The sequence below is a fragment of the Sturnira hondurensis genome, unplaced genomic scaffold, assembly GCF_014824575.4.
Source record: "Sturnira hondurensis isolate 20B ecotype Veracruz unplaced genomic scaffold, ASM1482457v3 Scaffold0004136, whole genome shotgun sequence".
NCBI lineage: Eukaryota > Metazoa > Chordata > Mammalia > Chiroptera > Phyllostomidae > Sturnira > Sturnira hondurensis.
The window spans coordinates 6284490-6300553 of NW_028076767.1; the positions used below are offsets into that span (position 1 = coordinate 6284490).

General features: G+C 43.9%; 1 protein-coding gene across 6 annotated transcripts in view; it reads right to left on the minus strand.

The window, feature by feature from the left end:
• Positions 1-16064, minus strand: part of SPATS2L (spermatogenesis associated serine rich 2 like) — a 164498-nt gene that overhangs the window by 7634 nt on the left and 140800 nt on the right. For all 6 annotated transcript variants that reach the window (XM_037043680.1, XM_037043677.1, XM_037043679.1 and 3 more), the window contains 2 exons: positions 7708-7766; positions 1589-1698 (listed from right to left, as the gene is read on the minus strand). In XM_037043680.1, the coding sequence (XP_036899575.1) occupies positions 1589-1698; positions 7708-7766 (169 nt within the window). The remainder of the gene's footprint in view (positions 1-1588; positions 1699-7707; positions 7767-16064) is intronic.

Here is a 16064-nt window from a genome sequence, read left to right on the forward strand (position 1 = left end):
ACAGTTATTATGGAGTCAGCACTATTATTGTCTCTATTTTACAGAGGGGGAATCGAGGTTCTAAGAATATGTAAGTTATCCAAGGTCACAGGAGCTAGACTCTTTCACTCAAAAGGCTGTATTATTAACCATTTTATGTTTAGTGGGATTTTGATGGGCTGACGTGAAACTTAAAATATGAATACACTGCAACACACCAGGAGGCTGGCAACTTCATATTCCTCACTTCGTGTCCTAATAAGAGGGAGAGAGAAGTTGGAATGTACACTGGAGTCCAGTTGTGGGTTTTATTCTGAGGTGGAGGGTCAGCCACACAGGGGAAGCTCAGATCCACTCTGACTTTGGTGTTAGGGTGGGACGCACCAAAGGCCAGAGGAGAAGGTGAGAAAGAAAAGGCCTCTAGAGCCCCCAAGACCCTCGGGGGTGGGGGGCTTATGTCCTGTTGCTTTTCATGCCTAACCAAATGGAGGGAACCAGAAAGTCATGCGACACTTTCTACGAAAACTAACCAGTTTGATGTCCCGATGAGCGGACAATCCTACTTATACAGCCTGTGGCGACTGTGTCTTCTAAGTACTCTAGTTCCCAAGAAGTAGGTCAAAAGCTGAGTGCATGGGCGCGGGGTGTGTGTGTGTGTGTGTGTAGCATATTGGGGAAAAAGAGGAGATTAAGGGGGAACTTATAAACTGTCACTGCCTATTTTATTGCAGGTACTTGCTTTTGCCATTCTGGTAACCATTTCTTCTTCTGGTAACTGTACCGCAACAGGGTTTCAAAGATCCACAGTCCAGTTGGGCCCGCCCATCCCGGCCTCTCAGCTACACGGTGGACGTGACCCATGTGGAGGCCGATTAGAATCTCTCTCTTAGGGACTCGAATCGAGCAGGGTGGCACCAAGGCTGAGGACACCTGAAGGTCACTCACTGCGACGGTGCCCTGAAGAGCGCCTACTAATCGCTGCTGCCCAGGCCTCTGCTTAACTGCGGCCCGAGGTCTTCAGATCACGCTCTGCTTTGGTGAGCTACACGCGTGTTCTTTCAAGTTTTCCTTGTTTTGAGGTTAGCCAGGGTCCGTTTCTGTCACTTACAACTGAAGAAATGTAATGAACACGTACTTGTGGGTGGTATCCTTAATAAAAGGACAGTGGAGCCAGACAAGGATGTAGGAAAGGCGTCTCCACATACTGTGCATTCTTTAGAATCCCTTACATTACACTAGGTTCATACACAGGGTGTGTTCACATGGTATGTTTATATACATACACATTAATTGTATATGGTGAAAATAATGATTCCCCTTCCCAGCTATAATTCATGGATGAATACATGCTATTTAGGTCAGCCCCCACTGACTAAGAAAAATAGCCTGTCCCCCCCTCTGTATTACTATGTCCCTTCAAACCACAGTATATGCTTAAATATAGTGATTAGACAGTTCTTCAGCATTCTGTTCTCTATTTCAAGCTTGTGAAAGGGAGCTGCTGTGTGATGTTAGGTCCTCAGAGAGCGGCACTCTATGGGTTCAGCACCAGCACGGCGGGGATCAGACCTCTGGCTCAGGGTGCAGGCTGTGATCGTTCGGGACTGACCTTAATTTCGGCCCTGAGTTCGGCCAGCTGCATCTCTGCCATCTGACTGGCTAGATCAGTCAGTCTCTTTAGTTCCTCTGCTTTCTTCTGACGAGCAGTCAGGATTTCCACTGCCAGATAAGAAGGAATAAAACATTCGAGCTGGAGATCTAAACATATTAAATGACCTAATTTCGTGGAGTCCGTTCTCCCTCCCAGACCCATCGCTCTGGTGGACCAAGACGGTGTTTTCTGAGTTGGTCATCGAGGTGGGTTTGCTGTTGGTGCTCACAACCCACCACCCACCTATATATGCCCTCACCCACTCATCCCAAAGCCAAACACGGTCCTTCTGATTCACTGTACACCCACAGTTTTCTTCATTTTCCTCCTTGGCATCTGTTCTCATGTACTTAAATTTGGACTTTTAAATGCATGCATTACTCAGAACAGCTATTTCTAAAAAAGACACTTATTAAAATCCTATCTGAATGATACTGCAAAGACAGGGAGTCTATTAAGCAAAATCCATTCTTGTATGTGCTGTAATAATAAATTCTAACAGTGCCAGACTTTCTGAATTTTCATACTCATTGAGGGCAACTAGCTGTGTTATTGGAACATGACATAAAGGTTTTACTTGATTAGCTTTTTGTGAGCTAAAAATATGTGTCTTCTTTTGCTGTTCTGCAGATATGTTTCCATTTTGCAAACAGATCAAAGTTCCAGACCAGAGTGTCCTGTCTTTGTTATGTGTCCCCAATAGAAACATCTCAAGGGGGAGTGAAAGCCCTTTTGAACTGGACTCGTGTGCACTCTATGGTATTTGCGCCCACAGCACAGACACCAGGGAGCTCTCTGGCACATTTCACACATCCGCCAGTTGAACTAGAGGTTCAAACAGATGTAGTAGCCTGCAAGTTAATTTGTGTGTGTGTGCGAATGTGTGTTTCCCAAAAGATCATGGAACTCAGAAACAATGAACACAAACCTATGGTGTGAGATTGAAATATGAAGTCTGATCTTTCAAGAGATAGACCTGTAGCTCTCTAACTCTGGCCACACATGAAATGCTCTCATTTCCTTTTGGACAAGCATTTTGAGTTTTAAGGAAGGAGGCATCCATCTAACTAAGATAACATGCATTTCAAATTCACATTCCAGTCTTGGCTGAACAAAGGTCAGCTGCTTCATTAGACCCGATTCACAGCATACATGCAGAGCCAAACAATGTCATTTCTCATTGGAAGAGTTCTTAATTTATAAAATCAAAAACAGTCACCTTAAAAACCCCAGCAGACGTTCAGAAGCAATCAAGAGTTAAGAGTTCCTACAAATCATAAATCATTCTTCAGACAGACAGAGAAACATTTTCTTTTCATTCCATATCAATGCTGATAGGTCAATAAAATAAGAAATCTATAACTCATAAAGCCTATTGTCTACCAAACTACTCTAATAATGCTTTATTTACTGGGTTTCTCTGGCCTCCCACTCACAATCAATACCATGTAGTGGTCAGAGGCTCATCTGTGCCTGGCCGTCCTGCAGAATACAGACGAGCCAGTGAAAAACTGGTCCCAACGATGAAGGCGAAGGCAATTTTCATCTGAACACAGACAGTGTATTTACTGAGTGATGTCCCAAGTTACCCAATCAGACCAGAAGACACGAAAAGGTGACCCACTATCACTTTTGGCTACAGAACATGTGTTTTTTGGGTCCACACATTACAAGGTAATTTTTCAAATTAATTGCACACATTTGAAAATTCAGAGAGTCCATCTGAAAGCTGGATTTCTGGCTTCTCTTAAAATACTGGAATTTCTGGCGACCTTTGGTGAGCCCTCCCATATAGCAACAGCTGGCTGACCTGAGGACTCATTGCCCTTTTTAGATGAAGCATGGTGCTCAGCATGCCTTGGCCCCTCCCTGCCCTGTTGCGCTGACTCCCTGCTACCCGCCTGGTCTCTGGAGCAGGCATCCTCAGTCACTGAGAGGCTGTACATGCAGCTATCTGTGTGCGTAACACCGAGAGGGGCTGGCCCACAGTGGGTGCGCCACATGCCTGCCAAATGAAGGACCGAATGAAGGACCGAATGCACGAATCCATCCATCACTTAAAAAGCATATGCAGAGAAGGATAGAAGTTCCTTTCCTACAGGGGCCTCTTAAGAATGTCTAGGACTTGTACTTTGATTATTTATTTGTTTTCCATTATAATTCAACCTATGGATGGGACTGCTGCCCGAAGCATGAGAAAATTACTTTTGAGTAAGAAGATGAAACTAAGTACTTTCTTCTTGTAAAGATTTAAAAAAAAATTCTGAAGGCCCAGACTTGACAAGCAGCTAGTACAGGGGTCAGGAGACCCTGAGTGACTACACAGTTAAATAGATCTGAGTTTTCTTAACAGATCATTTGTGGGCAATTGTTCTTTTTGATTAAGTAGAACTTGGGCATTCACACCAAACAAAAGATTCTGTAGAAATAGATATAAATGGGCCCTAAAATAGGAATGCAGGTGCAAGATCGCCAATACATTCTTAGTTTACACTCATGCAAATGTGCATAGAAATGAACATTTTGCATCAGCAAGTGTTGGGATGAGTTTTACATATAGTCTCACAAACATTTCAAAGCTTTTCATTATGAAAAAGCCTTAAAACTTGAGACCTGAAAGTTAACATTCTTTGAGGGGAGGCAACATTTTTTTACCTCAAAAACATCAATCACAGAAATAAAAAGCAAAAACAAAACCAGATCAGATCCTAAAAATCACTAGTCCTAAAATTTAAAATAGAACAGTAAGTATGTTCAAAAGCACGGCCCTTTCATGAGTCCGCGAGGGGCACAGTTCCACGCATTCAGATGGTGACCGCATGTGGGACTTGATCAATGGCACTAAGGCACTTTTATGAACAGTATCTGGGATGCTGAAGTCCATTTTCTCAAAAGGGTTTATAAATTCCTTCAAGTGTTTGAAACACAGTGAAAACTTGCTCTTATTGCTTGAACCACAGAAAATTTTAGGGCTTCTCGAATCATGCTCCTTAGCAGAGGGTATGCATGACATCTCCGGGGACTCAGGGCTGGAGCAGAGGTAGCTCTTCAAACACACAGATTCTTTGAAATCCTTTTTATTTCTAAAAGTTTCTTGTGAATTTTGCATTTTATTTTATAATATGCGCTCCTATTAATAAAAAATAATGCTTTCTTCCCTTATCTCTTATAAACTTGACACTGCAAGAAGATGCTTCTGCAGGCCTTCAGTTCCCGGGGTACGCAGACCAGTGAGGCCACAGCACTGCAAGCCTAGTCTCCTCATCTGCCCAACGGGATAAGCATACACACCTCGTAGGGTTACTGTGAAACTAAATGAACTAACTATGGGAAATGTTTAGCATAGGACATTAAAAAAGGCTAACTACGAAAATGATTAATAAAGTGAGATATATTCTTCTAGAACATACTTCCTCTCTTTGTAATTACACGAACGTTCAGTGACACTGGATTTGACAGCCTATAAACACCGAGTTAATTATTGTACAATGATTTGTTTAGCACATATGAAGTATCTACAGTCTTCTCAGCATTGCATTAGGTGCCATGAGGGATGTAGGAGCTTATGTTAAAATTGAGGAAATATGGTTTATGCCACACACAGGAAATGAAAAATATTCATGAGACAGTAGATAAGCCAGCTCCAGACTTTGGCTGCAAAGATTCAGTACTTTGAGGGAGGACGTCAATGGCTCCTTCTATTTGTGGAGAAGACAAATAGGGAACACAGGTACGTCACCTGAGCGATGCTGCAGAACCCCTGTGACCTCCACTTCCTGACTGTCATGTGGGAGGGCGGGGCTAACCTCTTTACTAAGGGCTTTCTCCTTTTTGCACACATTCTGTGTCAGGCACTGTGCCAAGTGCCTGGCATGTGTTTTCTCATCTCACATGTACAATAATTATTTGAAATAGGTATTTTTCTTATTCCCTCTTTTCTGGTATGCAACCACAGGCTTTCAGAAATTAACAAAATGGTTCGAGGTCACACAGCCAGTAAACGGGTAAAACTTGGATTTGAACTCAGTTCCGCTTGCCTCAAATGTGTGGGAACTGACTTCTCCGGGCTCTGGGCAGGAGCTGCAGCACCAGTTACTGAAGTCAGGTGACCCCTGTCAACCAATGTAGCTGTTGCAGCTGGCCTGCATGCTCCCCTAGTTGCTGTTCACTGTTTATCCCAGGCCCTAAACAGTGCTTCACACACAAGGAAGCACGCAATGAATGTTTATTGATTGAATGAGCTGTAAAAATGGGGCTGCTCCCCTGAAATGCTCCAAATTCCATGGGTCTTGGCACCTAATACTGTCCCAAGGAGAAAGAAAGAGCACACAAAATCACAGGTCTTTTGTTAACCTCTTAAAAAGTGATTGCTAGCAACTTTCTATTTCGGTGCTAGAGAAAACATTTGTGTCTGTGTTGGTGCTTAGTGTTTTTACCAATAAGACATGAAACTGGAAAGGAAAAATAAGCTTTACCTGAGAAACAGGAAAAACCCCGTCACGTGGAAATCTACTTTTACTGAAGAAACCAACGTGTTTCATAAGAATAAAACAACGTCCTAGTCAAAGGGATTGTGTAACTACCCAAATATTCTGCAGTTTAACCCGGGGTCACATTTAGTTTTATTTAATAAAACCTGCTCTGTTTTAAATTCTAAAATGTTGTTTAAAATTATTTAGAAAAATTGGGTAACAAAAATAACAATAGCTATTTTCCATAAAGAAATTACTGAATTATGGCCAAGGGCTGGGTGAGAAAAACATTTTAAAAAATGCAGAATTTAGTCTGATTCTTCATTCTGATACAGAGAAATATACTGAAACTAAAGGTAAAGGGATTAAGCTGAAACCTGGTCAGGGTTGCAGAATGACATTTATCTAATTCCCGAGGTAAAATTTCAGTAATGATGAAGAATTTAAAATGCCCAGGAGAGAAGAATTGTAAAAGTAAATCTCAACTTAAAAATACAGTCTTAGGGTTCCCATGAACAGAGCAGAAGGGATTAAACAGGAAGAGAGGGCCCAGCATGTCCTTCTGTCCTTGTAGTGAATCTGACTGTGCCATCTTGTCTCAGATGAAATTTTCAATCCATGAAATTCAGCCTGTTTGGGATGGTAAATCTGCCCCACTAGCTGTTGAGTAACTTCACAACACAGTGGCAAGGTTTAGAAATAAGTATAAAAATAATAAAATAAACTAACCCAGAATATTAAGATTTTGGGTTAACATTAGGAAAAATTTTGCAGTCATCAAGATCATCTGCGTGTGTTCATTATCTAAGAAGAGTATTTGGTACATTAAACAACCTCACTTGTGATTTCAATTTAAAACATGTAATTCATTTTCTTTTGACGTGTCAACTTGGCGGGTGTCAGTGAGTTCGACTAAGCTTGTGAACAGAACTGTAGAGTTCTAAGAAAACTTCACTGAGGACCTCTCTAAGTTTGAATTATTAATCTTATAAGAATTGCTTAAAAGCTTGGACTACTTTGCCCTTTAGTTTGTGAGCTTGCCTGGTCAGGCATCTGAGGTGCTCGGAAAAAAAAATCAGACATATTAAATATGTAAATGTTAATCAAAACATTAAGAAGAATTTCAGTGAGTTTCAAATGGGACTAATTTTTTTAGGGGAATTTAATTTGTTGAACTTGCGTTAGTTGAACCTAAAAAAGACCAAGTGAAAAGGATTGTATAGCAAGATTTGTACATTGTAAAGGCTTAAAGGTTATCTTTTAAAATTTAATACTAAATGTAATGCCATTTTAAACCCAGTGAACTGTAAGTAGACCATTATACGCACCAAAGTCCCTTTGGACTTCGGAGAGCTCAGCGGACACCGACTACTCGCTGAGTGCCTATTCTGCCACTCGCTCAGTGGGTGCTACCACTCTGCTCGACCACGCGCGGTTACTGAGGTGTCCAGGGGCTAAATGACTCACTTGCCTAAGGTTACAGAGCTCGTGGGCCAGGAGCACCGTGTGGATTTTAGGGCCCCACTCAGAATCCACACCTCTGTCGTCTGACCTACAGTCTGCTTCTGATTGAGGCTCTAATCCAACACCCAGGGGTCTACTTACTGGCTTCTTCTTTAACTTTATCCATTTCTGCCATTAATGAAACTTCTTTGTCAATGATGCTGGAGGGAAAAACAAAACAAAAACAAAAGCAAAGAATGCTTCATCAAAGACAAACTTTTAATAAGCACTGGAAGTAAAAGAAAGATTATTTTCATTAAACAAAATACAAAATTACCATAAATATTTCTATGTTACAAAGCCAGAGGCACACTCTGCTTTTCCACAAATGAGCCAACGTGGAAGGGATGCTCCCAAGTATTACATAGTGACATCTGCTGATTAAATCATTGTCAGCAGGTCTAAAAACAAAATGCCTTTTTCAGACTTTCCGAATGGCACTGCTTTGAATTTAAATTTGGGAGTACTTTTGCCCTATGAATCCCAAAGTTCCAAAACCATATACTACTTATTTAAAAAGCTGGCACTCAGGTTATCAAGGCTTGTAGGTCTCAATGTCTCTCTATGCTCCACTCTCCCAGATTCTTCTGGCTGGGGGTGCTGGGGCGGGTCCCATTCTGATGCAGATGCCCTGCGACCTACCTGCTGGTCTGGGTCAGTGTGTCCATGTGCTCTGCCATTGGAGTCTCTGCCTTCTCATTCTCCCAAATAAGCATTACAAGGGACTTCAAATTAACATGGTTCCAATATATTTATTTTGGGTTAGTCTTTTGAAAAGGTATTACCTGCATAATGTAATTATTGCTCCCAAGTTCGGTTTTCTCCCATCACGACTCCTAACTCCCTTCCCAGAAGCAATGCATCATGGAAATCCCTCACACACCCTTCTCACCAATTTTTATGTCTGTAGAAGCATAGATGTCCCATGTTTCTTATTTGCATTTCAACCATAAATATTTCAGTGTATATCTAATAGATAAGGACTTTTGGGTACTCTAACTGTAGTATTACGTTAACACCTAAAAATGTTAACAATAATTCAATGTTATTAGATATTAAATTTCCCCATACATTTTTAAAAGTTTGTTTGAACCAGGATCTAAATAAAGCTGGTTTACTGCAACTGGTTGATTGTCTCTTAAATCTGTTTTAATGTACAGATTCCCTTCCATCTTTTTTTTCTCCTCCTTTGCAATTCTTTTGTTGAAGAAGCCAGTTATCTCGGTTAGTTTCCAAGGTCTGAATTTTGCTGACTACATCTCTATGATATTATATAACCCATTCTTTTATATTTCCTATATATTTGTTATGACCTAGAAATCTGATTGGATTCCAATTTGTTTTTTATTTCAGGAGAAGTACTTACATACTTTCATTGGTAATGACACAGCACAGTTGTAAATATCCCTTCTGAAACAAAATCAAACCTAAGTGTATTCAGATTTCTGTATCAAATTTGTAGGAAACAAAGGAAATCTCTATTTTTTTCAACAATACTGGCAGCCACGGATGATCACTACCTTGATCAATAGGGTTTGAAAAATGGGGACATTCCAATTTTATTACTCCTTCATTTAGTTACCGGAAATTTTCCACAAAGACATACTTTCCATTATTAACTATCTGGGTTATCATGAAGTAAAGTTTGTATAGATAAGGCAGGATAAATACTTGCTTCTCTTTTATTTATCTGTTTTCACAATGATAGTTGGTGCCTTAGCATTCTCCAAAAGCAGCCAATGAGTTTTTCGCTTGTGTGTCCAGTTTAATTATGCATTCATACTTAATGCACCCAAATACACTGTGGTTACTGTCCTTATTCCTGCTCAGACTATTCCATCAGATGCACTTTTTAACCCTCCAATAGATGTATGCCTACAATTTAAAGCGTGTTGAAAACTGGTTTCCTCTTAAGAGTTAACTCTTTTACGTATTCGTCAGGGTAAGAAGTGGTTCCTGGGGTACATCTGTAGGAGTGTTGGGGGTCCTAGACCAGATGACGTAGCCTCAACACTTCAAGTGTAAGGACTGTGTGCTGAGGAGCTCGGCTCTTTGCTGCCCGGAAGCCCTAATGGAGAGAACTGACGTGAACAGTGAATGGCAAATTCTCCAGAACTGGGCTCTAGGCCAAATCCATCGAGTTTAGACATCAGCCATTCCCATGACGCACATGGCTTAAGGTCACCAGACAGGATAACTTCTGTGTAACCAGCAGATTAGGTTACCGGAACCTCACTTATTGACATTATGTAGATATGATGTCAATGTATTTTAATGTAAGAAGTATGTGATAAAGAAAGGTGTGTGGTGAGAAGGAAGTCTGTATCTCAACTCTGTTCCAACTTACTTAGTTCTCCTTGGAGGTCTCCACTGTTATCAGCTTCTTGTGTTTCTTTCCAGAGACCTTCTATTCATAAACCAGCGTATATTTGTTACTTATACAAAATGTTGAATTGGATCAACAGGTTGGTGTCCCTGTGATTATGAGGTATATTTAGCTTCTCTGTCAAGTTAACAAATGCAGCCACCACTGAGGCAAGTGTTTTTTTTTTTTATTTTTAACAACTCTCTTAGGGAAATTCCATGTTAGTTCAGAAAAACAAGGCTAATGTGTAAGTTGACAGAGGAGATAAGATCAGAGCCTAGAGAGATGGAGTCAGGAGCCCACATTCCAACAACGTGGTTAAGCTGCTCTGCCCGAGGAAATGCTTTGATTTTTTTCCCCCTATGGAAAGGGAGGAGAGACGAGAGAAAGAGAAGAGTCAGCAAGGAGGCTGGGGGCTGTGTACGGGGAAGATCCTGGGAGAAATCCCTTGTGGTGGGGTGGAGTGGGGGGCAAAAGCACTTCCGAGATGCAGAAGGTCTCAGATATCACTGTAAGGTGTCCTCTGCTTGGTGCACACTCAGACACTGAGCAAGTGGCTTGGTTTTACACCCACATCAGTGCAAGACTCAGCAGACGGGAAGAGGCAACAGCCTGAGGGCAGAATGAGTGTGGGAGTATGTCTCACCCCACCCCCAGAACTGGTGCAAATCTGCAAGAGGGCTTTCTATTTCCACGGGGCCTGGGCCAGGAGCCCCGCACAACTTCTCTGGGACTTTAGGGGCTGGAAGACTTCAGCTGACTTATGAGTTACAGGTCACGTAAGACTTGCAGGTAACTTGTCCTCCATCCTCCTCCCCAGTAGCGCGTAGCCGGCCTGCCCAGGTTTGGGATGGCTGGACAGGAATATGCCACAGAGAGCAGTACAAATAGGCGGAAACTGACAGAACATTCATCCAGCGAACAAATACTTGCTGAGCGCCTGCCATGTGCCAGGCGAGGGTGGAGGGGCTGCGAATACGGCTGTGGCTAAAAAAGATATCCTGCCACCTTTGTGGAGCCTACGTTCTCTTAGGGAGAACTGAGAGAAAGAAGGGGAGAGGATCTGCCGAAATTACTGGGGAAATAGTGAGAAACGGAAAAGAAAAAAAATGAGGACAGTAAGAAGAAATTAGGGTTCCCCCACCCTCAACCAACCAGAAGGCTTCTAATTAGTCTCAATGTTGTGAGAGCAAGTAAAGTACACGACTTCAGGAAACGCATTCATGTGATCCAAGATCGGGTACCTTCAGAATTCCGGTGGCATGGGGGGTGGCGCGGACTGCAGTGAGAGTGCCAGACAGCCTGGCAAAGTCCCTCCGCCCCCTCAGTCCCCAAACAAGGCCATAGACCCTGGCAGATGGAACCCTGTGGCCTGTGTATGTGTGTTGGATGGGAAGAAGTTGGGTGTAGGAAGGAGCTTTTGCTCATTTCTTTACCAGCTACAAAACCATGGGAGATTTTTGTGGATTAAATTTGTTGGCATAATTATATGCCCAGAGTGTTCACAAGATGGACATCTGGGGTACACTATGTACCCCCAGGTCTAACACAAAGCTGGCTGTTCACACAATGGTCAGGGCTGGCCTTCTGGGCTAGCAAACAGAGGAATGAAGGTTATACACAGTAAATTGTTAATCTGCTTAGCGCCCACTTGAGGATGTGAAAAAGCCTGTGGTGTTGGCATCAAACCGTCTTTCTATTCCTCTGGGTTTTTCAACAAACACTGTCCTCAAGAGTCTTAGTAATTCAAGCACTGCTCTGTATGACTGCAGATAAAGCTGAGCCCAAGGCTCTCTGCTGAGTCAGCGCCCTGCATCCAGCCCATGATCAGGATGTAAACCAGAATCGGCAGCTGGCCTGAGACATCTTCCCCTGAGCCTCCCTCAATAACCTCAAAAAGGTGCACCTGAGGGTTTTCTTGGATTTTTGCTTTCGAGGCATCAGGCTTGTGGAAGGGAAGAACAGTTGTGGGAAGTGGGTGCGGAGGATGAAGCAGCAGAGGCTAGCCTGTCCCCTGGCAGGCCGTCACATGTCGAGGAGCCAGAGTCTCTTCAGACTGAGCACCAGACCAAAGGAAGGGTCCAAGAGGAAAGAGTGTGTAGACCCTTCCAGACGTCCACAGGGCCTGGTGTCACATCTGGCTACATGAGGAATTTCATCAGTGCCATTTGCAAGTCCTACTGAACTTCCTCAGAAGGACTGGGACAGAGATGCATGGTGAGAAACAGCTCAGCGGGCTGGGTGAGGACAGAGTGCAGGGAAAGCCCAGTAGGGCGTTACCAGGTATGGAGGGCTGGAGGGAGGGCCTTGGAGAGGAATGACATCAGAGAGGTGATGGGTTGCAGAAAAATCATGGTGTCATGAACCACATTCCCACAGGGGGAGAAGAAAGGTCACCTGCTTGCTTTTGAGGTAAACCTGTGTAGGGTGTATCAGCCCTAAGATGCCTCAGAATGAGGGCTGATCACAGCTAACACAGCCTGAGAACTTGCTGTGTGCCAGACACATTAGACAGAGCACCAGTGCCTTGCTGGGTAATCTTATTTAAGCTTCACAACACCCCAGAGAGCATGCGCTCTGCTCTCTACTCACCACAGGACCTTGGCACGTGCCGTTCCCTCTACTACTGGCAGATGACTCTCCTTCCCAACCCTGCCTTTCTTCATCTCATTAACTCTGAGTATCCCTTCAGGTCTCTGCTTAATCAGCACATCTTCAGGAAAGCTCTGAGTTTTTAGAAACTTCTGGTTAACTTTATGATCTTAGACCATTGTGGGCTGTTCGACAAAAACTGCTTGATAGTGATGAATGTAAGGAAAGAAAACATATTCATTTTCCTATGGCATATCGATAATGAAACTTCTTAATTGGTATATTGTAGTGCTTGCATATAAATCACCTTTATGCAAAAATTTATGTAATTTTTGTCCCTGGTGGAATCTAATCATATGAGACATAGCTTATGAATAAAAGTGCAACAATATTCACCAAACCACGCAGGGTTTGGCTTTGAATCAAAACAGGTAGTTAATGATTCTGTTTGCAAATCGAGGTGGTAATAAATTATTGAAATGTGTGCTTTCCCTCCACTAGTCATCTGCAGTTCCAAGTCCTGAACCTTTTTGCTTTTCACCAGTGATCGCCCGTGTCCGACAGAAACAGAACTCTTTAGCTGGCTTTCACAGACCACTCGGAGTTCTCGCAATGGCTGAATGCAGTCCTCCGGAGGCCGCCAGACTTCACACACGGCGGACAGGCTCCACCTGGAAGGAGCTCACGTCCGACCCGTGCTGACCCACAGGTTTCAGACGTGCCCTTTCTCCTTCCAAAAACACATCTTCTCATTTTATCTAAACTGCCTGGACAGTAAAATTTTATTCTGTTGCCATAAAAAAGCTTTTATTACCAAAGCAATAGGTGTAAGGAGAAGGAGATTACCATGGCAGAGCCATAATGGTTTATTATATAGTTAATCACAGAGATAAAGTGTCATTTTATAAAAATGTGTCCACTGTCTTGATTCCTTTCTGTAGAGGACTAATAACAATAATAAAAAGAATCAGAAAGCCACTTCAGCAGGAATAGATCACTTTCTGCTCTGTGAAAGACTTCTTCACAGTGGAAGACGAGGACATGGAGGGACAGAGCGGCTTCATCGGGAAGCCGGGAGGGGCCACGCAAGTGTCTGCTCTTCACAAAGGAAGATGCTGCGATAGGAGCTGCCACAGGGCTGCTGCTGCTGCTGGCTGACAGCTGGGGAGAAGGGCCGGCCGGTGGATATGGAGGAATGAAAGCAGGATTTCCAAGGGGATTTAAAGAAATCAAACTGCAACGGCAGCCAGAGTTAGATGTTAAACAGTTAAAACTAGGCCTCCTACCCTCTCAAGGAGTTTGCCCCAAGCAGACGGCAGTGAGAGAAATCCACACAATTTTGATCCCAGACAATTTTGCTTCAGAGCCTCCTTGTGGATGAAGTGCTTCAGCTGGGGTTTCGGTAATGCCTCAACTACCAGGCAGAAAGAAGCAAGCAGAGAGCGTCTGGGATGTTGCAGACCACTCTGCCTGGTTTTAGGAATTGTATCTCTACCCCTTGTGGCTAAGGGTGAGGGACGACCTCTGGAATGCGAGCCGCAGGAGACAAAGCTTGTCTCTGGTAGCAAATGCTGCCTCAGTTTCCTTTCCCTGCCCCCAAAGCTTGGTAGGAAATCAATGATGGGTAAGACCTCTCACAGTGGGGGGCAACCTAAGCCAGACTCCATCACTTGGGAGTCCTTCATGGAAGGACTCGGGGGTGGGGGTGGGGGTGGCTGCGACTCTTGCCACCTGGCTTTGACATAGCCCAAGTCCCATGTTCTCTGGGAGAAGCGCTTCCTGGCTCTAATCCCCTTAAGCCTGAATACCTGGTGGGGAGAGGTGCAGCTCCTTGCCTTGCTATAGAGTGTCCTGGGGAAAAATCTGGCATCACAAAGACTTCCTGATAAACCTATGAAATCTGCTCTGCTAAGAGTGCTTTCATTCATATGTTAAGGGTTCAAGCAAGAAACCCTAAAACTCTGTTCCTGACAGACTCTGACTCAGACTAAGTTCTCAGATTTCTTTGAAATATTATCTACTGTTTGATCCTTGCTGCCCTGTATTACAACTCAATAAAAGGCCCTGGAGGATGGGGCTCGAGGCCTTTTTCTCTTCGTAGAAACTGGCCGCTGCTGGACTTTGTCTCCCCTGAGAAAATGGCTACTGCTCATTTCTCCTCCCCAAACAGATCACATCATGTCTCGGTCATATTTACTCTCATCCGTGGCACTCGGGGGGCTTGTGAGGAAAGTTGCCCCCACACTGGAAGGAGGCAGAGCCTCCACAGGCTGAAGAGGCTGAAGGAGCCTCCTGTCCCTCCGGCCTGTTAACAGGAGAGAAAATGCAGAAACTGCAGGGGAGAAAGGAGTCTGAGGAACGCTAAGGTGATGTTTCAGCCTTTCTGGCCTCTAGATTTTACGTAAAGCACACAAAGGGGTGATAAGCTGTAAATCAAGAATTCCTGTAAAATGAATTTCTGTTTCACTCACATTTCACATATTCCCCCCCAGTGGGTTCTGTTCCTTACTGCATCAGTTGTAAGAACTGAGAATGCCCAGGGGAAGGCCAGCTGGGCTCCTGGCAGCCTTGGAGCACCCAGTGGTGGTGATGAGGGCCTTGAGCTGAGAAGGTGGCACTGATGGAAGAGGCTGCCTGTACTGCCCACAAGTTGGGGTGCTATGTCCCTTCCTTGGGGTACAAGGATTTCACCCACCAGGTGTAGGGCAGAAAACTCCCTGTACACATTCAGGGTGTACAATACCACGGGTACCACTTCAGTCCAACTCCTCAAGTTGTTACTAGACTTTCTTGGGCTCAGGGCAAAACCTGTCAGGGGTTTCAGCTTCCCCGATTCTCAGGCACAAATGCAGCAAGCCTGTGTGCGGTTCTCTATTCCTAGGTCAGGAGGACTGGCAGCCTCAACACCTACGACAGGTGCCTGCATAGCGCACCTCTGCTCTTGCCCTGCTGCTCATTTGTATTCCTCTGTTGTTTAGCTACCTAAAGGGTAGCAGAATGTGCCACCCTAAAATAGGGCATGCTGGTATATTGATTACGGGCATTTGAAAAACAGCAAAGAGGCTTTCTCTGCAGTCCCCTTATCTGCCAAAGACAGGCTCTCCAACAGGAACTCAGTTGGCATAGATCCACATCCCACCTCCAGGAGTTTCATCAGCCAGGAAAGACTGGCGACTCTGTCACGGAAGAGAAGACGAGGAGGCGACACCATCCCCAGACAGTCGGTCAAAAACTCTCACACTGCCGTATTGCTCTAAGGTTCCATTGTCTTCCCCGAAAATCATTTAATTTCCTCTGGGAGGCCTATACCCTCCTCCCCTTGCTCTGCTGAGATGGTATTTAAGCCTGAATTCTAAACCACTTCTTTGAGTTTCTCATTTTTCCTCGAGTATCTCCCAGGTAGTCATGAGGTATACACGTTAATAAACGTCTGTTTGTTTTTCTTTGTTAGTCTGTCTCTTATTAGAGGGATGTCTCAGCCAAGAATTCAGAAGGGTAGAGG